Consider the following 24,424-nt stretch of genomic DNA (forward strand, 5'->3'; position numbering starts at 1 on the left):
AATTTCCTTTTATTCCTTTGCTTAGCACAAAGTTAATTTATGGAATAAAATGGATTTAGTTATTTGCATTTATTCGTTCACAGGGGACGAATACCTAGGAAGATGCAATTCCTGTGAAGAAAGTTTTCCCAAGCAATCCTGTATTTTAATTTTTATTATAAATTTCAGACAAAACACTAAATAAAAAGGAAATCAGAATGATTGTGGCTACAAAGTGAAAAGCAATGCTTGATTCTCTCCCCCACCCCACCCACCCCACATTTAATAAATAATTCAAGAATGCCATGTCCAGCAGCTGGAGGGAAAAGTAATTAAGTTGAAACAGAAGGCAAGGAGTAAAAAATTTTTAAAGCTTGAGAAGTCTCAATAGTACTCTGTCATACTGAATAACGTGGAGTAATCACATTTATATTTTAAAACATCAACACAAATTATACCTTGAAATAGATTAGAGGATAATGAGAAAAAAAATCAGCGCGTTAATGAGTTCACAATGATATTCTTCCATTCTCTCTTACAATTTATAAGTGAACAATTATGGCAATTCCAAACTAAACAACAAATGTGGATCAACCATGATTTTTCTGACATAGAATTGTCCCGATGAAGATTTATTCAAAGCATGGTTGTAGCTCACAGTATTATCATGGAGCAGTTCACAAATTCATGCAATGTATATCCAAGCACAGGAATCATTTGTACGAATTGAACTGACGAAATAACAACTTAAGAAATAACAGCCAGTCTCTGTAGTTCCACCATTGTCATTCCAGTGAGTTTTCGGGTATCTGATTTTTACCCCACCACTGGATCAGCCCCTTCTAGCCTTGGCAGCTGGCCAAACACCCAGAAACCTTGACCATAGGGTAGGCTGCAATCAGTTGCCTAGATGACAACAAGTGTAGACTTCTGACCAGTAGGACTGACAATCCTTTTCATGCCCAAGCACATCTTTGGCCACAGCTGTTGTGTTGCCTCAGGTCTTGGGCCCACAGTGTCCACCACCATCATCATGTTGGTCCAATGGTAGCAGGGTTACTGATGGGGGGATTAAGTCCCTGACACATATGAATTAGCCTTAATTTTGCTTGTGAATTAGGTCACAGAACCAAGACAACGTTGGCTGCTGCTGATTAACCATGTCTGAAACAAGAAGATCACGGAAGTTAATATTCAGAGAGAATACCTAGTGATTCTGAGAAAGTCTTTTAAACATCCTTTCATGTTTAGTAATTTGGGTTATTGCTTTAGCAGACTAATCTTTGTTCCATAATCAAAAACTAAACAATCTTCAAAGTGTTGGTGTAAACCTGTGACTTTTAGTGGGAAATGCTTATTTCATTGCAGGCGAGGATGATATCACAACCTTCCATAGATAAGGTGGGCTAGGGCAGGGGAATGAAACTTGATGAAAATGTCTCTTTAGAGAATGGTGTGGGAATTTTCCATTTATTTTTCTTTCCATTTATAAAATTATGCTCACACATCTCTTGACATGGACCCTTTTCCTGTGGAGGCAAGCACAGAACCAATCAGGACCAGCAGCAAGTCTGATTCAAGATGTGTCTATAGAAGTTCCTCCTGTCCTGCTTTTGAAATGTTTTCTTTGTAATGTGAAATACTTCAAAGCTATTTTGGCACAAATATTTTTAATGATGTGTGCCTTGTCACCTCTGCTTAGAACTGAAGGCCTTTAATGTCTGAGCTCTATTTTATTACGCTGTAGGTATCTAAGGAGAGTATGTCCTACTCTTCCAAAATAAAAGAGCTAAATTTAGGATGAGATGGTATGAAATACAGAACTTGGCAAGGGAAAAGAAGAATGAAAAGGTTTAACTTGCTGTAGCCACAGAAAAATACAATTTAATGCCAAACTCTCCAGAGTCTTTTGTTTAAAGATTGCTTATGGCATATCAAATCATAAGCATCTCAAAAAGGATATCGAAGAGATAGAAAAAGTGCAGAGAAGGGCAACGAGGATGATTGAAGGATTGGAGCACCTTCCTTATGAGGAGAGAGAGAGAACTGCAGCGCTTTGGGACTCCTTTTTTTTTTAGTTCTTGGGAGGGGAGGGAGACATCTGAGGGGGGAATATGATTGAAGTCTATAAAATTCATGCATGGGGTAGAAAATGCTGACAGAGAGAAATTTTTCTCTCTTTCTCACAATACTAGAATCTCAGAGAGGGCATTCACCGAAAATGCTGGGGAAGAATCTAGGACTAATAAAAGGGAAAACACTTTCTTCACGCAACGTGTGGATTGGTGTATGCGAATATGCTGCCACAGTGGAGGTGGTGGGATGGGCCACTAACCTGGATAGCTTTAAAAAGGGCTTGGACAGATTTATGGAGGAGAAGTCGATCTATGGCTACCAATCTTGATCCTCCTTGATCTCAGATTGCAAATGCCTTAGCAGACCAGGTGCTCAGGAGCAGCTGCAGCAGAAGGCCGTTGCTTTCACATCCTGCATGTGAGCTCCCAAAGGCACCTGGTGGGCCACTGCGAGTAGCAGAGTGCTGGACTAGATGGACTCTGGTCTGATCCAGCAGGCTAGTTCTTATGTTCTTATGTTCTTAAGTATAAAGACAGTTTATGGCATTTCAAGTCATATTGGTTCTGTACCACAGCACAGAGAGACAATGGGCTGGATTAGTAAACTGAAACTCAGTCTAGATAAGTCCGAGGCATTGTTGGTCAGTAATGTAGCCAATGAAGGACAGTTAGCCTGTCCTTCCCCTAAAGAAGATAGTTCAGTCTGGGGGTGTTATTAGATCCAGATCTACAGTTGGAAACACAGTTCAAACATACCAATCATTGGGCCTTTCCCCATTTACGATTTGCGGAGCGCTACTCCCAGTGCGAGCGATTTCCGGCGCGGGGCAGTCAGAAGGTGCAGTTTCTTCAGCGTCAGAAATGACGCGCGCTGAGGGGACGTGAGAGCGCAGAGTCGGGGCGGCTGCGTTGTCGCTGCCTGGACTCGTGGGGAGCACCGCTGGACCACACGCTATTTGGGGACAGTAGAGCGCAGCAAACGGTAAGTGGGGAAAGGGCCATTGAAGGTTTTTTCCTCCCTCTGGGCCAACCCAGTATTGAATGCAGATAGAGGTGTCTGTCATGAGCCTTTATCCTTATGTTTCTAGAGAGCTGTTTGCATTTTTAATAAATGAGACATGCTTTTGGCAAATCTGATGCCTTTTGAAAAGAAAACACAATATGGAAAACATTGTTAGATGGATTGGAAGGGGTGGGTGAGTCCTGAAACAAATGCTAACCAATCAGTGTGGTATACAACTAATTTTGCTGCAAAACCTGCAGGGCCAATTCCCCCCAAATTGAATCTAGGAGAAAAATAACTATCTTTATGTACTTCCAGAGTGGAGCAACTGCTGCTCTTTGTTGTTAGTCTTTTAAATGTATGTCTTTATACACGCTGGTATAGAATGAAAATAGCAAGAGAACAAATCAGATTGGCAAGGGACAATGAAAACCAGAAGCAGACTTTTAAAAGATGTTAGACATAAGGGGCCAACTATATAATAGGAAAGGTGAATTGTTAAGAAAAAGAATGAATCACCTAGCACCAAGTTTCCTTCCCTAATCACACAAAAAAACCCCCTGAAAACAGGCTGAGCCACATTAATGTAAAGCAAGAAAGGAAAAAAAAATGTGGTTCATGAGAGCGAAACAGCACAAAGAATGTCTGCCATGTCTGAACTGATTTAAATCACAGTTTAACACAGCTTAACAGTCAAATGCCAAAACAATTGATGGACAAAATTGCAGAAACACTGACGGTTATTTTGAGAATTCATGAAAGGCAGACACAGAACAGGGAGACTAGTAAAAAGTAAACATATTTTTCCTGTATTTTGAAATTTAGAAAATTTCAAGTCACCCTACCTGCAGTACTTAACAGAATGTTATACTCTCTTCCACCAAAAGATTAAAGTGTGGTCAGTTGTGGTGTGGTGGAAGAGAAAATGGTATGCTTCCACATTAGAAAATAGTTCCAAATGAATATGAGAATTAACATGCATTTTTAAGCATCACCTTTGTTAAAACTGGCCCCGTATCTCTCCCGTCCCGATCTGGCCACTGTGATCCATGCCACGGTCACCTCTAGATTCAGGGATCTGCTACTGTAACTCTCGGGCTTCCACAGCCGGGCTTACCTTTAGCCATGATCCAGAAACTGAAACTCGTGCAGAATGCAGCAGCCAGGCTCCTTTCCGAGGCAACATCTAGGGACCGGATTACACCGGTCCTATACCAACTACAATGGCTGCCAATTGAGTACCGGGTCATGTTTAAAGTTTTGGTACTGACCTTTAAAGCCATTCACAGCCTTGGCCCTGCTTATCTGAGGGACTGTCTCTCCCTATATCGCCCTTCTAGGCCCCTCCGCTCATCGGAGGCGGACCTACTGGTGATCCCTGGCCCCAAGGCGATCCGGCTGGCCTCTACAAGGGCCAGGGCTTTTACGGCTCTGGCCCCTACCTGGTGGAACAGGCTTCCGGGTGAGATCAGGGCCCTGCGGGACTTACAGAGTTTCCGCAGGGCCTGCAAAATGGACCTGTTCCCCCAGGCATTTGGCCAGCCGGGGTGATTTCAACTTCGCCATAAAGAACATCTGGCCTCCCGTGGGTACACAAAGGAGGGAGGGAGGGGTTGAAGCCATCTGCAAGTTTTAGTATTTTATGTATTATTATGATATGTTTTAAATTGTTTTATGACTGATGGACACTGCCCTGAGCCTTTGGGGGAGAGCGGTATATAAATATGATAAATAAATAAATAAATAAAAAGCATTATTCTGTGCATTGTTAAACATGGGACTTTGATACAAGAGCATTTGTAGTGCATAGAACTACTATCAACAGTACTTGCCTTTTAAAAACTGTGTCACACTTTTTCTTGGCAAAATGTCTGACGGAGTGGGAGTGATCATATCATCTAACAGGCCTACTGCTTCCCTTGCTGGCTTCCTACTTGTGATGTACTTGAAGAACTGTTTGTTGCTGGTCTTGAAAAGCACTTACTGCAAGTCACAGTCCATAAAATAAATTGAGATTACTGTGAACTATAGCGACTTCACATGAGAGACAGAACATTCAGCAGTGCATATGGATACACCTTTGTCTTAATGTATGCATGGGGACATTACTAAAAAGAATCTGAAAGATTCCCCCTAATGAAGCTGCACACGTAACACATATGAGTTGTTACAATTCTTAAAGAATTCATTTCCTTCTGCACCACCATGTGTTTCCTTGTCTTCTTTTAGCCTTGGTGCAGCCTCTTCTTTTCTTTGTTTTATAAAGTAAAAAAAACAACTAGGGAGGTGAAGGGCGGCTTACTAGCCAATGCCAAATCAGACGTATGTGAATGGACCTGAGCAGTTTTTCGCAATATTACAAAAGCGCATTTGTTAAAGTAAACATGCCTCAAACAACATGGTGAGAAACGGCACCTGGGAATGCAATTTGGGGCAGATAAATGGTAGGCGAGGAAAACATCCCCCCATGGACTTCTCAACTACAGTCTCATCTGTCAATGCTATTTTTCCTTTTGAAAAGAGGATGCCAGGGCTCAATAGCATGCATTTGTCTGAACAAGGTATTTTTTCAAGTGAAGATTACTCCACTTAAACATGTGGCTTTATGGCTGCTTTGCCAGCTCCCAATTTCTTAATGTGTGTGTACTAACAAGTTACTTTTGTGCTAAAAATCATAAGGTGGGGAGGGGCTATCTTGAAGTTTACTTATAAATTAGACACAGATGATTGCAGCAGCTCAATGGCATTCTTCCTACAACCATCCACACAAATGAGTAAATTACCTTGACAGTTATTAGAAAACCAACACTGGTCGATTTCCCACTGGAAAAAATGAAAGTGGGTACAAACCGGTTTGGTTTGATTCGGGACCTTTTCAGTGCGGTTTCATGGTCCCCACTGCAGCCAAACGACCCCTGCTCCAGGCGATGCAGCAGCCAGGCTGAATTCCCCACTGTTTGCGGATCTGCTGCGCAATCCGCTCAGGGGCTTCCTGATTGGCTGCTGCGTTGTGCTGGGACGGGATTTCTTTTTGATTTTCTGCACTTCGGATCCCCGTATGCGCGAGCATGCGCAGAAGAACTGCACGCAATGCCCCGTTTCTGTGATGCTTTGTCTCCTTGTATCCACGTGGATTCTAGCTACGTGAAATAAAAATAATAATAGCCCACTGCGCCCTGATTGGATGGGAGGCTCCACATCACTTGCAAGGGCGGGTAGTTCAAATCCAGATTCACCCCCCACTGCTCCAGATTGACCACGCATTTTTCGAAAAGTTCTACTTCCTTCCAGGTTTTAAAATAACGACAGAAGGGGGGGGGGCGACAGAAACGGGGTGAATGCACATTCGGCGCTGGTGTAGTGGGGAGTTCTGCAGGAAACCTGGATATTTGGAGTGGCGAGCATGCATCTAATCATGAGTGGGGAATCGACCACCTTTTGCAGGTATATGCCACAGGTTTGATCCCTTTTTTGATAGCCAATTTAAGCCTAAATGCTACTTGCATACAGGTGCTGATATTACACTGGAGCTGGAACTTTTGAGAGATGGTTTGTAGGAATTCTTGCTCTTGGAATCCCCAGGTTTTGTGACTTCATTAACCCCTGCTCCTAATGAGGTGAGGCAAGAGCTGAGGGAAGGATAGAAGAAGTCAGGAGACAAACATAAATAGAGGCAGCAAGATAGATAGCAAAGTGAGGTCAGTCTGTCAGACTTTTTTTTCCAGAGGGTACCTCCAGGAACACTTACTATTATGCATAGGAGTGAAGTTGATTCAGAATTGGATAGAAAAAAAATCTTGTTGTAAATGTGCTCCCCCCAAAAAAACAAGGGGAAAAAGCAACTAGGAATCAAAGTGAGCCCTAATGGCAGGAAAACACATACAGAAAAGAAGCGGGCTGCAGTTGGAGACTGGAACCAACAAAAACCACATGTGCCTGATAGCCTTAAGGGCTTTTTGAGAATTTTTATTTCTAGCTTGGTCATTGCTATAAAACTGCAGCAATTATCGAGCATTTTAAAACTCACCAAAAGCACTCCAGTGGCATGGCAGGGGAAAATGCATAGAAAAAGTGCAACTGACTGTAAGTTGCAGAAATAGTTTTTCAAGTATTTAACTGTTAGTATTACAAATGATGGTGAGTAAGGGGCAATAATCTTCCTGCTGAAGACTGGACTGGACAAGTACTGCCAAAGATTGTTTAAGTTTGCAATTAGATTAGCAGTTCCTAAAGGGGGAGCCATGGGAACATTGGGGGTGGGATATCAGGCAACTGGTAATTAAGATGATTAAGTGCAGCATGCTAAGGACAAGCAAGATATAAAACAAACTATGGGCACAATCCCCAGGGAGTTCTCCTACTGCATTGAATGGGAGCTGTGTTGTTGTTCTGTAGCTCCCATTCATCACAATAAGGCTTGATGTGCTGGAGAACTGCCCAATAAATTTTGAAGAAATAAATATGCATAGTTGTTACCCAGTACAGGACATCTGAGTACATGATTGTGCACATATTCAATTGTAGAGCACAGAGTATATAGGGGAAATCTGTCCTGGCATTTTATTCCTCCTTTGCAAAAAAGAAACAGCATGTGCTGGTTTTTCCATGTGACAGAAACAGACCTACCTATTTAAACACAGGTCTAACCCTGTAGTACATAAGGCAGAGGGTGAGGTATATTTTAAAGGTCTAAAGGAGAGCATAGATGCCATTTCCAGAGGAATTTTTCCTTTAACCAGGCTGAAATACTAGAAATGAGCCCATCTGGGGGAAAAGCCAGTGGTGGAGAACGCTGCAAAGGAAAAGCAGCAGGCGGAGGAGGGTTCAACACTCCCTTATCCATATGCTCCCTTGTGCTTTTACCATGCCTGAATATGCAACTGGGCCTGATTGACACAAGCTGAAAAACACAGTCCTGCCACCATCCAATGTTATTTGGGTCTTATAATCGACATTCTGAAATTAGTATTCTAGACAAAACAATCCAACTGAATGAGTTGAAAAATCAGTCAGTGTAAGAAAGGAAAGAACACTTCTGGTACTGGTGGTTGATGCCATTAGTTTTGATATTGCATGTTCACCCTCAAGGTCTTTTTTCTAATCTTGCCCATCTTGCCCACATGTGTTTTCTCATGTCTTCTGATGTATTTTTCTTACATTTCTACCAAAAAAGATTTTGGACTCTCTCTCTCTCTCTCTCTCTCTCTCTCTAGGGGCTTTGGACTTTCAGAACTAATAAGAGATGGTGTAAGCGGGGGCGGGGGCAGGCGGGTGGGTGGGATGAACAAAATAGAAATAAGATCCCAGGGAAATATCCATACAATTTCAATTTGTTCTTTTCAAACCCAGTTTCCTCATGTGATCTTCATGCCAAGTATCCTAATTCTAGTTTAGCCTGTGTTTCCCAGGTGGAGTTTATTAAAGATGTTTGCTTTGTGGAAATGAGCCATCTAACATGCTATAAGCTGCTTAGGTTTCTGTTGGGCCATCTTTCTACCTGTGTAGCCCCTTTTCGACAGGAAGTTCTGTTGCCCTGGAGCTGGGTCTCCATGGTAACTCTTGCTTTTCAGACACTCAATGGAAAATGCTGGTATGAAGAGACACATGCTGGAATACTGATTCAGCCCAAGAGTCTGTAACACAGACTGAATTTTAATACCATTCGGCGACCCTGTTGGCTAAAAATACACATTCTCTTCCTGAACTTTAATATGCATCATAAAGTGACTCTTGCTTTTGCTATGGTTTCTGCTATGGCCCAGAATTTTTATGCATCAGCTGTAATAAAGTCTCACTGAACATCACAAGAAATGTCCATCTTGGTCACCACAGAACTTGTTATCAATTCACAATAGTTCACTAAGGAATTAAATAGGTTCCAGTACATGACCAACAATGTGTTCCTCCAACTTACAAAGGTTAACTGAAATTACTCCTTCTTTTATGCTATTGCTCATACCTACACCTCTATGTTGTTAGCAGGACTAAAGCTATTGGCTTGAATGTGGCTAAAGTTAACACTTGAATGTCATACAAAAAGTGATAGAACTTAGTGCCAACTAACTATAGTTGGATTGTAGCCAGTTACTGTTGTCAACAAAATCATATAGTTTCAGGTAACATTCAGTCCAGCTCCTGCTCTGGGCAGAACATCTCAGGGTAAGGAAATATAATTTGACTTCCTCTCTTTTAAAGGACAAGAGCTCATAAAGTGGCACTTCCAGCAGATACCTTGTCTTGATTTGATCTAGAACCCACTTATTTGTCTTTTTGGTGATCCATGGTATCTGTAAAACTTCCCTCCAACACCACATTGCAAAAGAATCTTTGGCCCCTTCCGCACATGCAGAATATTTCACTTTCAATCCACTTTCAGTGTGCTTTGAAGCTGTGCGGAATAGCAAAACCCACTTGCAAACAATTGTGAAAGTGGATTGAAAGTGCATTATTCTGCATGTGCGGAAGGGGCCATAGAAGCTAAACAAGGTCAGCCAATGTTAGTACTTGGTGGGGAGACCACAAAAGAAGTTCAGTTTATCACGCAGAGGCAGGCAATGGCAAACCACTTCTGAATGTCTCTTAAAAATCCCACGAGGGGTCATCATAAATCAGCTGTGAGTTGATGGCAAAAAAGAGAGGGAAATCAAATTCCTTTTAAAGCACAGGAAAGTTGAAATACTTTTTAAAATTTAGAATGCCTCTCTAAAGATCTGCTTGAAGTAGACAAATTTAAAAACCAATACAATAAAATCTTAAAACCAATCACCGTTATCATCAGTTGATTCAGAAACCTGTTAAAGCTCTCTTTAGAAATGGGGGGGGGGAGGTCAGGTTCGCATTTCTTTATCTTTCACATTTCATTTTTCCTTTATTCCTTCATTTTTCCTTGATTCCTTTCAAGCTTGTTCACACTTCAGAGTAAAAAGTCTGAAAAGCATCTGAATGAGACTTTGCTCTACATTCACCTCTTTCCCCTTAGGAACTTCAGGGAAAATATTCTTTGTCTTTTTGTTAATGGCTCTACTCAGGCAATGAGATAATTAAGATAGAATACTATCTACAGTTATCTTAGAATGCAAGTTAAACAGGGCTTTAATGGCCTCATAAGTGGGGTTCAAGTCCTATATGTCTGACAATGTTGCCATGGGAACCCCAATAACCATGTGGTTAGCCACTTGTATTGATATGGTCAGACATAATTTTGCTATAAGGGGTCCAAATTCATTGGACCCCTTAAAGCGTTAAGAGTAATAAATCCAGTGGCAATTGAGTTGGAGTTACCAAAGAACTACGAGGTATACATGCTGTGTTCCATTGCAGCCTACTGAAAAAGGAAGCCCCAGCCGATCGTTGCCACCCCAAGCTAATAGCCCCCCCCCCCCCCGGTACAGATTGGTGAAGACCTACACTAGGAAGTGGACAGCGTTGTGGACTCTCGGTTGTTTAAAGGAATCTTACAATATTTGGTGACATGGACTAACTACCAGTCTGGATTTAATGAATGGGTGGATGCATTCAAAGTCTGGGCCCTTAGGCTGATTAAAGTGTTCCATAAAGCATACCTGAATCAACCAGGTGGGGAGGGGCCTTAGGAGGGGTGGAATGTTAGGAACAAAGCCAGGCATATGTAACCTGATTGTAACTTGAGAGCTAAATTAGCACTGAGTTTGGGAAAACAAAATAGACATCTATTTGGTTCAAATCCTAGTCCACAATTTAGGCTGTTTTCTTGAGATTAAAAGAGTTTTTCATCAGCATTGATGAATTCCATTTTATACTACTTTTATTTACTAAAATGCTTCCATTATACTCAATAACAATTCACAAGCTCCAATCCAGGCATGTTCTAATTAGAGGTTCTATTTTGGGATTCAAGCATTCTTTCTGTTTCTCTCAATTTTTGCTTCCCCCTATCTTTTTCTTTTACTGCCTGTCTTGCCTTTTAGATCTTTTCATCCACTGGCTGCCTTCAGGTTACACACACACACACACACACACACACACACACACACACACACACACACACACACACACACACACACACACACACACACACACACACACACACACACACACACACACACACACACACACACACACACACACACACACACACACACACACACACACACACACACACACACACACACACACACACACACACACACACACACACACACACACACACACACACACACACATTAGTTCGCTCACCCTCTTTATTCTCAGGAACTGAATAAGAGCTTTTGTCTGCTTAGTCAGTCTTTATTCACCCCCTCTTATTGTGTGGGATAGATTTGTCCCAAGAGACAGTGATCTAAGCAATGCCAGCCAGGCAAAGGTCTTCCTTACTGGGGTTTTGTGACATGCTGAAGGGGGGAAATCATGCTCACTTCACAGAAAAAGATTCACTTTTTAATCCCTCTCCACATAGTCACACCAGCCCCCTCTCAAAGGGACAGATAAGAATGTTCCCTAAAGCCTTATATGAATTACTGGTGTAACACCAAAGCTATACCATTGACACCAAACTTGTACAAAAACATGCCTGGTTTCTAAATCTGTGCAATTCAATCAAAATATACAGGCCATTCTCAACACAGGTCATCTGCCTCAGGTTCCAGTACTATTGGGCACTGACTTTTTCTCCTTGTTCCCCACATCATCAGGGTGGATTTGTGCACATCCAGGGTTTTCCCCATTTTTTCTTGATGTTTCTCAAACCTGCTTTGCACCAAAGATTTTTGGGAAACAGCAGTGAAGCCTGGATTGCTCCTGTGCGTTGAAAAGTTTGCCTTTTTCTGTTCATATGGTAGCCATTTCCCCTGACCGTATTGCATGATTACTAAATAATTTGCACCTTGACCTCTTGCACGTATACCTGGATATAATTCCCATTCTGTTCAGTAGGATTTCGTTATTCATTCTGCAAACACAGAATTGCTTCCTTAGTTATATTGCTTTGGAGCAAGTGGGTTATTAGAACCTGTGGTTAGCAATGAGGCTGGAGAACTAATCAGGATGGAGTATGTGCTGAATGTCTCACAAAGTGTTACTATAATGTATAATATGAACTACACCACAGGTGTCAAACTCGTGACCCTCCAGATGTTATGGACTACAGTTCACATCATCCCCTGCAACATGATGCTGGCACGGGATGATGGGAACTGTAGTCCATAACATCTGGAGGGCCACGAGTTTGACACCTATGAACTATACCATACTGTATACTATAATACTGAATGACGCATTATAGCCAAAATCACCTTAGGCCCTTTTTGAGGGAAAGTCGGGGTATGGACTTTTTAAGCAATAAACAAATCTGGTAGTAGGGGAAGAAAGCTGCCAAGGAAGAAGGGTTGGCTTCTGAAATAGTCTAGTCCCTGACCTGATCCTTCTTTTAAAGCCACGTGCCTGTCTCTGATGTCTCCAAAAGTACTCACCCATCTGGACTGCCTCATAACATTAATTATACAACTACATGTCAGTTAGAGGATGACTATATGACCTGAAGATACATTCTGTACTAAGGAACTCTTGAACTTGCCTGCCATTAAATTAGCACCATGATCACTACAATCATAGCCTCACCAGGGATGCTGGAGCCCTGTGAAGGACTTCATCCCCCCGCCCACGCCCCCCCCCCCCCCGCTCAAACACCAGCAGCTGCAACTGCTGATACCGATCAGTAGCAATTTTGGAAACAGCCCCTGCTGAATAATATTCTTAGTGCTCCAGCAATGCCACCAATGTCATTATGGACCCAGTAGAGGCTCTTTCAGGCCAATCAGATGTGCAAATGACTTCCTCCCACTCTTATCGCACTGAGAAGAATACAGTCTCTCTGCACGTCTTAGAGAGAGGTTTTCTCTGTAACTGATGATTGGCCATAAGCCAGAAAGCATGGACTGCTCAGGAATTGATGCTTTTTTTGTTCCAGTTTTGCTGAGACCCATGGCTTTAGATGAGTGAGGCTGATTCCAGCAGCCAGACAAACTGGGCAGCTTTCCACTGTTTCATGGCCTCAAAGGGGGTTGAGAAGAATGTACCACTACTGCTGTTGTCAAAGGTGAGAGCTTCAGGAATGAGAGAGAGTTCTGTTCTGATCCAATATGCAGCATTTCAAGTTCTTGCCTAGGGCATGCAGGAAACAGGTAAACTAAAATCAAACTCCCCTCAGTCAAAACAAGACACAAACAGTACCTCTTACAGCACACTGGAACAAAAAGCTCTTTGGTCTGATGTCACTCACCATTTCCTTCACCATTGTGGCTAGGCCCCTCCCCCATGGCCCTTCTCCCTAGCTTCTCTTGACCTAGATTACCAAGATCATGCACCACTCATGTTGGGGAGAAGTGCCAGTCGAAAATATTTTAGTAGCTGAATAAAGCAGCTCAAAGAACTCTCTTCCCACCACCCCATTTGTTTGTACATTTTTAACTGCTAGACAAAGAGGCTGGATGCAGGAAAATAATGCCTCTTGTTTAATCTGCTATCCAAATCTACTACATCAACTCACTTCAACCAGTGGAGCAGTGAGAAAGTCTAAAGCCAATGTTCCCCAGTGGTCAGTGTTTTGCTTGAATAGGCTCTGGCAGGTGAAAGCGAATGCAGCCAACCTGTTGAGAGAGATTCTGCATGTAGAAGACAAACATTCAATCATGTCACGTTACACGTTGTGTGAGTTGTATTCAGGTTGTTATATAAAAGGACCTCCTGGCTTTGCAAACATCTAACATAGTAGCTTGGGGAGGAATTAACTGCTAGAGTGATGTGCTGCTGCCAAAACATGCAGGTGGCAGTTCAGCTTGGTTGGTTTTTGATGTCAGATGACAATCCTCAAATGTAACCTAATATTTGAATGTTCCCAAAAGGGCACTTTGGTAAAACAAGAAAAAATTGACAAGCAGTGATGGTAAACATTTTTGAAGTATTTTTATGACAATAACATTTTTAAAATGAACATAATTTTTTGATCAGTGTGATATGTTTGACCTGGAATGAGGAGAGTCATAGCAAGCGATGTTAACGCAAACAATATTAAAATTTGTTGGAAGTGACATCAGTAGTAATGCTTACATTTTCCCATAACAGATGTTTGAGTTTTGCACATCTCCCAAACAGTTTAGCCAGTTAGGGGGATGAGAGAGAGACAAGGAGACAGGTCAGATTCAAATGATAATGGGTCATCTTCATACAAAATTGTTTGCAACAAAGAATAAAAGAAGAGACAACAGAGGGAACACACAAAACTAGATCTCAGCTCCCAGATCTCTTTATTAGGAGGCCAGTACAGTTTGACAGGAAGAGGCATGAGTACAGTTCAGAAGATAATGGTTCTAAATACTATCTGGGATCTAGTAACAGTACTGGAAAAAGTACAATCACTTCTCCTGCCTAACACTTCTGCCTTTTTTCTGTTATACACATCCACAGGGTATTTCATCAGAAAGTGAAAGTTTCTCCTCACAACATCCACTAAGCTCAAATCCCAAAACCATTCCATGAATATCATTTATGGCAAGGAAACTTTATATTGGAAACATTTGGAACACACACCATGGAGTCTTTAAAAAATAAGATCTGCAGACAATAGTTGTCATTTGCATACTGAAGAATCTGCAGGAAGGTATCTAAGATTAATAAAGTCCATCTTGACAAGTCCAGGAATCATTTAAGCGACAACATGAGAACAACAATTATACCAGCTAACAAAGCAGTCAATACAATAAAAAGGAGTTGACTGCTGATGGAACAGAGCCGGTGTTTGTACAGCGTGATGACACTGGTCATGTGTAGAAACCCTAGGATGTCTCAAACAAGTTTTTATACATCAAATACAAAGCAAGCAGGATTGCAGCAAAGACTCAGGTTCTCCTAGTTTACATTCTTCCCCTTTCCATTACTAATAGAAAAACTGCTTGAGCCAATCCCATTTTCTAATGACAGTGAGAATTCAACAGTCCTGCAAAAATAAGGATTTTCAGGGCCTTTCCCAGTAAAAGATTTCAAGCAGGTAAAGAAGTGATCCAACCAATGTTCCTTTTTGGGGGTGTATCTCTTTGTCCCATGACCAATGCTTGCCTCAGAGGTACTTAGATTGGAGGGTTATCTTTTAAGTTCTTTGGATTAAAGAGACCAAACATTGAAAACACCATTATATACTTTTTTCCTCCCACTAATTCTTAGAAATGAATAGTTTTAAATGAAATATAACAAGGGGGGAAATGAGATCCAGTTTCAAAAAGGCGATGATTCATTCAGCCTTCTAAAGGCTGAAGAAACTGCCCAGGCAGCACATAGGGTAGCTTGGCTGAGTCAGAGGGAGAAGACAAAGGCGTTTTCCACATGCCACAATTACCCCTGGGTAGAGCCGGGATCATACATACCAGGTTGTTTGTATCTTGGTTTCTCCCTTTGCATGGCTTTCCGTTTCCATGAAGGAATTGAGTTGAAGTACTCCAGTTAATTTTGCACGAATCCCCAGTTCATTTGTATTTACAATGCAAGCGGGTGGGGTGTGTGTGTTCCCCACTGTTTGCTCCCTTCATTTCTGCTGCCACCTGTCCATCGGCCTCAGCTTCTTCCTTTTGCTTGGCTCCCCCCACCCCACCCCGCTACCACCACTCATTTGAGTGCAGGAGGGAGAGGAGGAGGAAGGTACTATCCTGCCCCTCCTGCGGGACAATGCCTAGTTTGCTGCTCACTGAATGGGGGCAGCAGAGGAGGGGCGAGACCCTGGATGGGTGCAGGGGGTGGGGAGAACAGGCAGCAAGGTGGGGGGAAAATCTGTCCTTCTCCCGCAGTGTTTGCATGGCAGCAAGGTCAGCACGGGATATTTAAAAGAACCGCCAATTTAGCAATTTTTGAAAACCCCAGGATAAGGGAAATTTCGTGGGGTGGGCTTGATTTAGGATCGGAAGCCATGCGAAAATCATGCGCAGACTGGGATATTTCACCTCCCCATCCCAGGATATTTGGACTGTGTGGAAAATGCCAACAGCTCAATAGGAACTGGTGGCCATGTCCTATCAGCTACAGAGGGGTTAGAGAGCATTGTTACTCTGCCTGTACTGTACCTGCCTGAAACTTAATTATACTATGTTTTCATATGTTAGGCTCTTTTATACAGTAGCATGTGTGTACAACCACCTCATGTTTCAGACCACATGTGAAAGTTCCTCAGAAAAGTTTATATTTCAGTCCAACTCACTGACTGTGCACGGAGTGATTACTGCATTAAATGTTATAAAACTTGATAAGAGTGAGCAATTAAGTGAGCATGTAGTAAGCATGCCAAACCACTTGCTTAAAAGGGATGAGCTCAGTATGCACTTCTAGAGGTATTGTGATCCGTATGTATAAATAACTATGACAAGCACACTTTCTCAGATCCCCCTGCTTCCCCCCTCCCCCCCGGAGACAAGCTTCCCTAACTTTGCAAATGGGCTCTCCTTTCTGTCTGTCTGTGTGCATGTGGGAGATCTGAGAAAGGAGAGCCTGTCTGTGTGGGGGTGGGAGTGGATCTGTAAGTAAGTTTTTCCCGCATTGAATAATTAGGCTAGATTTTCATTATCTGTGGTAAATTGTAGGGCCAAGCATGGAAGAAAGACAGGAGGGGTTGGCTCCCTCAGTGTGTACCATTAGCCCACCAGCAGTTTTCTAGAGCCCAGTGTATTTGTTTTACTGCTAGTCTAGGATAAACTAGAAGGACAGTATTTTAGGTTGACATCCCAAGTGTGGTTCATCAGAATATCTCAGCTTTCCCCATCTGAAAACATAATGGTGCAATCTTGCAATTTGTTTCTTCCCTATTAATTATATAGGAGGGCCTTGATGGGATAGAACAATAAATATTATATTTAAAATTGTTATCAGAATTTAAATGAAAATGGGACTGCAGAGTTTCACTGAACTGCAATAGCTGGAATACAGAAAGTTAGATTAGCCTCAGATATTTAAAAAACATCTTTAATGACCACTGAAACAGCTGTGTGCATATACTAGCCATGGAAAATGGTGACTATTCTCCATGTTAGTACATGATCTGAGTAGTTAACAGAACTGAGTATGTCATGCAGAATGACATTGATGGACTTCCTTGTTTACAATGTTATTTTGGCAGGAATTTCCATTTATTATTGAAGGGTTTGGTTTTTTTTGCTATTTTTAAATCCTGAAAAACAAATATCTTATTTTGTAAGTCCAAATAATATGTGGAGGAAGAATTTTGCTAAGGTGGGTCACATATATTGGATCACATATATTGGAAAATTTCTAACTGGCCCTGACCACAGTTAATTGATCCCTAAATATAATATTCCTGTAGCAAAGGGACACTTAGACAATGCATCTCTTATCTTCTCTTTTCCTAGAGATTGTGAGCCAAACATTGATAGATACAACCTCCCTCCTACAAAGAACTTAACTAACTGGACAAGAGAAAATGACTCTCTGGGTGTTTCTCAGTTTATAAGCAGATTACTTAGTTGTAGAAAGCTGACTCACTTGAGTTATAAAATGCAGTAGATAATTAAATACCTGCTAGACCTTTGCTCTAAAGCTTAACTGCCTGACCAGCCTTTGCTTGGGAAAAATGTAATCCGCTAATTCTTGTCCTATTCCTTGTGGTTGTCTTGCTACTGACATCCCAGTGTGATCTATTATGAACAGACACAGTTTCTCATAAGGGTCATCATCCTTTTGCCTGAGGTGTGTTTAACAGCACTTAAAAGGCAGGAAGCCCCAATGAGGGGGGAAAGTAGCTATTCCAAAGTGTGCATGAGATGAGATTGATTGTCAGAGTAGCAATTCTGTGCACTTCTAACAGTACATCACAGAATTCTCTATGATTTCTTTTAATGTGGCCAAATCCCTCACAAAAGAAGCTAAGTGCTGATTTCCATAAGCATGTACATAGTGCACGGACTTATGTTTGGAAATAGCAGCATGCACCTGTTTCCAAATACAGGCACATATGTGCAATTTTCACATGATAGTTTATTCTCTCCCCTCACTTGTTACTTTAGTGTTTCTGTAATTTTCATAAATCAGTGTATAAGGATGCTCACTTTTTCCTCTCCTGTCCCCAAATACAAAACTGTGACTATTCATGTGATATTACTATCTTTCACATGTGTTTTGCTTTTTCAGAAGTATTTTGCCTCCTTGTTCAAAGGACCAGGAGTCCATGTTTGCTCAAGAAAGTCTTCCTTTCATACTATGGTTGCATTTGATCTGACTTCTCTTTTGCATCATTATCAGCAAAGCTTTTCTGATGTTTTTCTTTTAACAGTAAGTACACAGGAGTCTTGCTGGCAATGCAGGGAAACAACGAGCACAGATGATTTCTGGGCAGCTCAATTATTGCTTTGACATTTATACTTCTTGGCTGGCTAACAGTTTGTCTTTCCCTCCTCCCCGCATTTTTCTCCACTAAGTGGCTCCTTAGAGAAAAATGAGAAATTATAAGTCGGAAATATATATTAAGAAACAAAACATTTTTCTTGTACTATGAGTCTTCCCCCTTCCCTAAGGATCCCAATACAAACTAAAATTTAGCACTCTAGTTTTATCATACTTATAATCCACTTTGGGTGCTAGTGAGAAAGGCAAATTATTATTATTATTATTTAATTTTGTTCAATATCACAGGTGCCAGTTCTTTAGCTGGTTGTGGTTGACCTTTCATCACAACTCGAGCCTCACCCAGAGGCTTAGGATGTTGTCATGTATCGGCATAGTATTTGTGCGGATCCCAGCAGGGCTGCCTTCTGAATCTGAGAGATGTTGATTATTATCATTATTGTTGTTGTTGTTATTTAAATTAGACAAATTCAAGGAAGAGATCAATGGATACTAGCCAGGACAAAAAGAATACCGTAATTAGTTTTTATACCGCACTTTCTCTACCATAAGGAGTTTCAAAGTGGTTTATAATTGCCTCCCCCCCCCCACACACACAACAGGCATCTTGTGAAGTAGGTAAGGCTGAGTGAGTTTAGAGAGAACTGTGACTGCCCAAGGTCATCCAGCAGGATTCATGTGGAGGAGCAGGGAATCAAACTTGGTTCTCCAGATTAGAGTTCTCTTTACTACTACACCACACTGGCTCTCAAATAGAGCATGTTGGTGGATGTGGGGAGGTGGATGGTGGATGTGGGGAGGGACATTCCTTAAACCTGGATCTTCTGTGAGAGACAGTGCTCTACTAGAGAACCTGCTATGGTGCTAACCTAAGCAGAGTCACACCCTTCTAATGCCATTGAAGACAAAGGGTTTAGAAGAGTGAAACTCTGTTTAGGATGGCATTGTTTCACCCCCATCCAAAAGGGGTGCCAAATCCACTTTGCATGGGACTGTGCTGCCGGATTTGCCCTACTGGGGCACTTGCCCTGGTGAAGGGGTGAATTTGTAGCAGGCAGCTGCCACAGCCCTCTCAGCAGTGGGACATAGTGCTGGCATAGCAGGGGCAGTCCAGGGGAGGAGCTGATGCTAGTCGACTTCCTCCTGGCCATTTCCCTCTTTACACCAGCAGCTGAGGCTTCAGACTTACACCACCAAAAAGATGGTGTAAGTTCAATGGTGGCTTCCTGGCAGCGGGGAGACTTTTTTTTTTTGCATTTTAAGCCTTCCCATGACACAGGGATGCTTCCTTTGGAATGGCGGGCGGGTGTGGCCGTGGCTAGGCAGCCACAGTGGATGGGACTATTTGTCTGATTCGGTAAGACACAGTGCAATCCTGTGCAGAGTTCAGAGGCGTTCCTCCCATTGAGCAAAGTGGGCAGCTGCCCAGGGCGCCACCTTGTGGTGGGTGACAAAATTGCAGGCTCATAACATTGAAAGGGATGCTGTTAGGGAGGGTGGCCGCCCATGGGGGGGCATCAAACTCAGGTTTTGCCCAGGGCTCCAGTTTGCCTAGGTACGCCTCTGGCAGTTACTCCAGTCTGTGCCCCTTGATTTCAATGGACTGACCAGAGTAAGTCTGCACAGATTGCAGTCATACCAGTAGAAACTGCTGTTAGCAAAACAAGTCAAGAAGCCTATTAATGCACAGACTCAATAAGAATTTACTCAGCATGCACAGATAGAAATGGCAGTGCCAGTGTCAATGATATAGAATTTTTAAAAAAACTAGGGACAATATCTTTGTCGCTCATATTATCTGCTGATATTTTCATCCCCTTTTACTGCCCTCAACTCAACTCTGAAATAGCACTGTGAGGTACCAGAACACCAAAACGTAATGTTCTTCTGCTATAGATCACAACTGCAGTCCTTTGTACACATTGCCACTAGGAGCAACAAAGAGATCCCACCAGGACTGGATAGGGTTGTTTTTTTCTGTGCATGTAATGTGGAAGTACAACAGACAATATGCAGTGAGAAAAATTCTATGTAAATTGTCTTGACTTTTCTGGGGAAAATGTACTAGGTTTACAAAAAGAAAGTAAATTAAAAATATCCAGCATGTATACATTTTGTGTATATTTTTTATTTATTTACGTTATACTTAAGTATGTTTGTAAACCACATTTGTTTCCCACTGGAGAGAAAAGCAGGATAATAAATTGCCTTGATAATAATAATTGATTCTTGTACACTATCTAATTTTATAAAGAACTCATCTGGCAGTGATTTATTTTTCAAACAAAATACGAAGTTTTTTATTGCAGTAAAATCAGTATTTGCCTTTAAACAGGTTGACTGAATTGAAGGGTAACTTAGGGGTGAATATTCTAACATAAGAAGACAGCAGAACAGCCCCTCCCCCCATGATATGAGATCACAGCTCTCAGTCTACCATGATAAACTACAAGTACAAAGCGCTAGAAGCAGAACTCAATAACTGTAAATATGTATAGAGACAGTAAACTCTGTCATTTCTGTACTCTCCTTTAAAGAGTGTGCATATTATGTATCTTTTCACACATGTAACATCTAACACAGACCGTAAGGTAATAATTACTAAGTAGACTGAGTCTGGCCCAAATTCCACTGCACCTGTCTGTTCCTTTTCTGGATCTCTTGTGTGTCCCCTCCACTGCCTGTTGCAGGGAAAATATGGAGCTCTGCCTCCAACATAGAATGGATGAGGGAAGAGCTGGAGAAATCCATAGGAGCAACTAGTAACTACCATCTCTAGGTTTTTTTGCCCATTTAATAGTGAATGTGTGTTCTGCAGGTTGCATCTTGGCAATTCTATAAACAAATCTGAGTCTCTGATACACTCAGATCTTCAATATATTTACCTAGAAGTATAGGTTTCAGTAGAAAGCATTTTCAAGAAAATGCATCTAAGACTGCATTGTGCTTACATTGCCTGCAAGTTTCTCTTTAATATGAATGTTCCTGGTCACTAAGATTTTTGAAGGGATGGGCTCTCTCTGGAGAAAATTTAATATTTCCACTGTGTCAGTATTATAGACTGATCTTTACAGGCTCCGGAAGAAAAGGTGAGAAAAAGCCTTCATTTCCCCATCATGTAGAGTCTTCTACTAAGCCTTTCAGTATCTCTAATTCTGGGTTTGTTCTCAGAGCAGCAGGACTATTAGTCATGCTTTATATACCAAGTTGCATAATGCCAAGTCTAAAAATTGCATAGCATAGCTACATGTCAGTTCTAATAAACCTTGCCTGAAACAATATTATCCTTGCTGATTAGGAATGCTTGGTCCACTGAGGATTTTCCATGTCAGACAGCAATAGGCTTGTCCTTGGTTTAAAGAACAAATCAGATTCAATATCCACACGTCTATATTGCACGCAGCAAGCAAAGAACAGAATCCATCTAGCTGTGTTTGTTGAGATTATTGCTCTCAGACCATCTCAGTGTTCCTACACTTCAATCCAGAGCCAAAGATCTCTTTTAGATAGTTATCAAAACATTCAGCATTCCCTCACTGGTTTCCTTACAAACATGGTGCATGAATATGTTAGGGCATTATTTGTGAAGCATGAGACTGGACTAGTGAATGAGGAGGTTCACCGAGGTAATGTGATTTGACTTCCTGAATTACAAAGGCCACAGCAGCCTAACCAGTGATGAATAAGCTGGTTGTGGCTGAGCCAAAGCCTTGACCAAAGGGACTGTGAACACACTGCTTTTTCCTGTTGATTATTACATTAACAGATCCCAAGCATTTCCCTCCTGCTCTAATCAAGCTGATTACTATGTACATTGTACCTCTGCATCCTGAGATCCTTCTTTGAAACACCCCTTGTACATTCTCACTGGGATATAAAGACTCAGGGGGTCTCCATTCCAATGCATATCTGATGAAGGGAACTTTGACTCTTAAAAGCTCAGCCCCTGAAAATCTTGTTGGTCTCCAAAGTGCTACTGACACTAATCTAGCTGTTCTGCTGTAGACCAACATGATTACCCACTGAAAATGGCCTTCAATCAGTAGCCAAAAACCAGGGGACATCAGTAGGGAACAGCTGCAGCACATAACTTCAGACCTACCAAGTCAAGTCCTATATACCAGCTGGAAGTAGGTATAGATTTTTTTATGGGGTGGGTTCGGTGACTGAGGGCTTTCCGGCTGTTCCATTCCATGCATTGTTTCAAGCAAGCCAGACATGTAATGGGAGGGGTTTGAACCCGAGAACCCCACCCCCCTTACCTACCTCCCTGCCAGCTATATATAGAGGGCCCCTCAGGTCTTGTTGTCTGCCTGAGACAGCAGAAACAGAGACATTGTCAAGCATGTCAAAAGCCAGAAAGCATGGCTCAGAGACTGTTGGAATTGGTTGGATACAAGTTGTGCAAGATTGCTCTAGCCTGATGCAAGGGCAAGTCATATGATCCAGTGTAGATCATATGCTCCTTGGGGTGTTGCGCTTATTCCTCTGTTTGTGTTATCTTCTAGGGTAGACACTGCAGAAGTGTAATGTTGACATGCCCTTTCTTTAGAAGCTATCAACAGCTGTTCCCTGCCCCTAATTCAGGGTCTCAAAGAGTGTCTGCTCTCACCATACCAATCTACTTTTTCTTTCTTTCTGCTCAGTACAGGATTTTCAAGAAATAGAGGAGTTAAGAGTGCATAGGCATGAAAGTAAAAATTACTTAATCTGCCCCGGCCTGCATCAGCTTTCCGTAAACACATCTAGTCCTTGAAATAAGTACTATGTAGTTTCCTACATGCATAACTGACATTATCTGGTCTTTCCTTCTAAAGTGGAATGCTGTGCAGCTGAGCCCATTATCTATCTATATAAAAATCTAACAGTGTGTTTGTCCCTGATGGTCTCCCTCAGAAGCTGCTGGACGGATCGCCCCCAAATTTTCACAGGACGTCCCTCCCTGTTGCGGGCAGGTAATCGAACCTTCAAATAGCTGGAAGTCCATACCTGAGCCAGGTAAAACATCTTTTTCCTGGTGCACCAGGCCATGAAGCTGCCTGTGTTTAACTGTCACCCTTAGAATGTTCGTGCAGCATGTCTGTGGCCTGAGGGGTTGGTATGAGGGCTTAGAATGTTCGCAGAGATGGCCAGAGATGAGCAGTGAAAACAGTTCATAGGTAATACTGTTAGGTAATACGAGTGGAAGTGAAACACATACACACTTTGCCGTGTGAGACGTCAGGTGGGGTCCCCCCCCCCCTCACACGCTGGTAACTTTCACTCTCTGTGCCTCATCCACTGCTACCACACAACACACAAACTCTCATACACATCCAGCTCATCCTCACACACCTCACTCTGCCCTCCCTCACATCCAACCACCACTTACCCACTTCCTCACCCATATTTGCCACAGCTCTCTTTTACTAAAAGTGAGCTGGAGTTTGCCTTTTTCTTCTAAGAAAATCTGCCTCGATCTGAGCGCCTCACCACCCTGCCTCTGCTGCCTGACTGGGATAGCCTGCTTGCCCCAGTTCTGCCTTACCCAAGTCAGGGCTGTGCGTGTCAACCAGCCTCATGGACAGCGGGATTCACACTCTGGACAGTTCCATTGTGGTATGGAAAGGGTTACCTTATACCAGTGGTGGGATCCAAAAATTTTAATAACAGGTTCCGATGGTGGTGGGATTCAAACAGTGGCGCCGCCGCACACACGCACCTCCAGTTCCTATTGGGCAGGGAGGTTGCTTTAGTAACCCCTTCTCGGCACTCAGAAAAAAAATTAATAACCACTTCTAGAGAAGTGGTGAGAACTGGTTGGATCCCACCTCTGCCTTATACTAAAAAAACAAGACAGCACCATATAATGATGTGCATTGAAAAGGGAAAGAGGGATTCCATTTGACCACCCAAAAAGGCTATGCTGGGGATCATTGGACCTGCATGGACATCTGTGTGGGTTGCGGACTGTGATAAGAAGGACAATTGCCACAGCAACGCGTGGCTGGGCCCGCTA

The 24,424-nt window shown here is 42.3% G+C and overlaps 1 protein-coding gene across 1 annotated transcript in view; it reads right to left on the bottom strand.

The window, feature by feature from the left end:
- Window positions 1-916: 916 nt before the first annotated feature.
- KCNC4 (potassium voltage-gated channel subfamily C member 4) overlaps window positions 917-24,424 on the bottom strand; it is a 58,745-nt gene continuing 35,237 nt past the window's right edge. The window contains exon 4 of the mRNA XM_048496962.1: window positions 917-1,143. Coding sequence (XP_048352919.1) covers window positions 1,079-1,143 — 65 coding nt within the window. The 3' untranslated portion in view covers window positions 917-1,078. The remainder of the gene's footprint in view (window positions 1,144-24,424) is intronic.

Source organism: Sphaerodactylus townsendi, linkage group LG05, assembly GCF_021028975.2.
Source record: "Sphaerodactylus townsendi isolate TG3544 linkage group LG05, MPM_Stown_v2.3, whole genome shotgun sequence".
Lineage (NCBI taxonomy): Eukaryota > Metazoa > Chordata > Lepidosauria > Squamata > Sphaerodactylidae > Sphaerodactylus > Sphaerodactylus townsendi.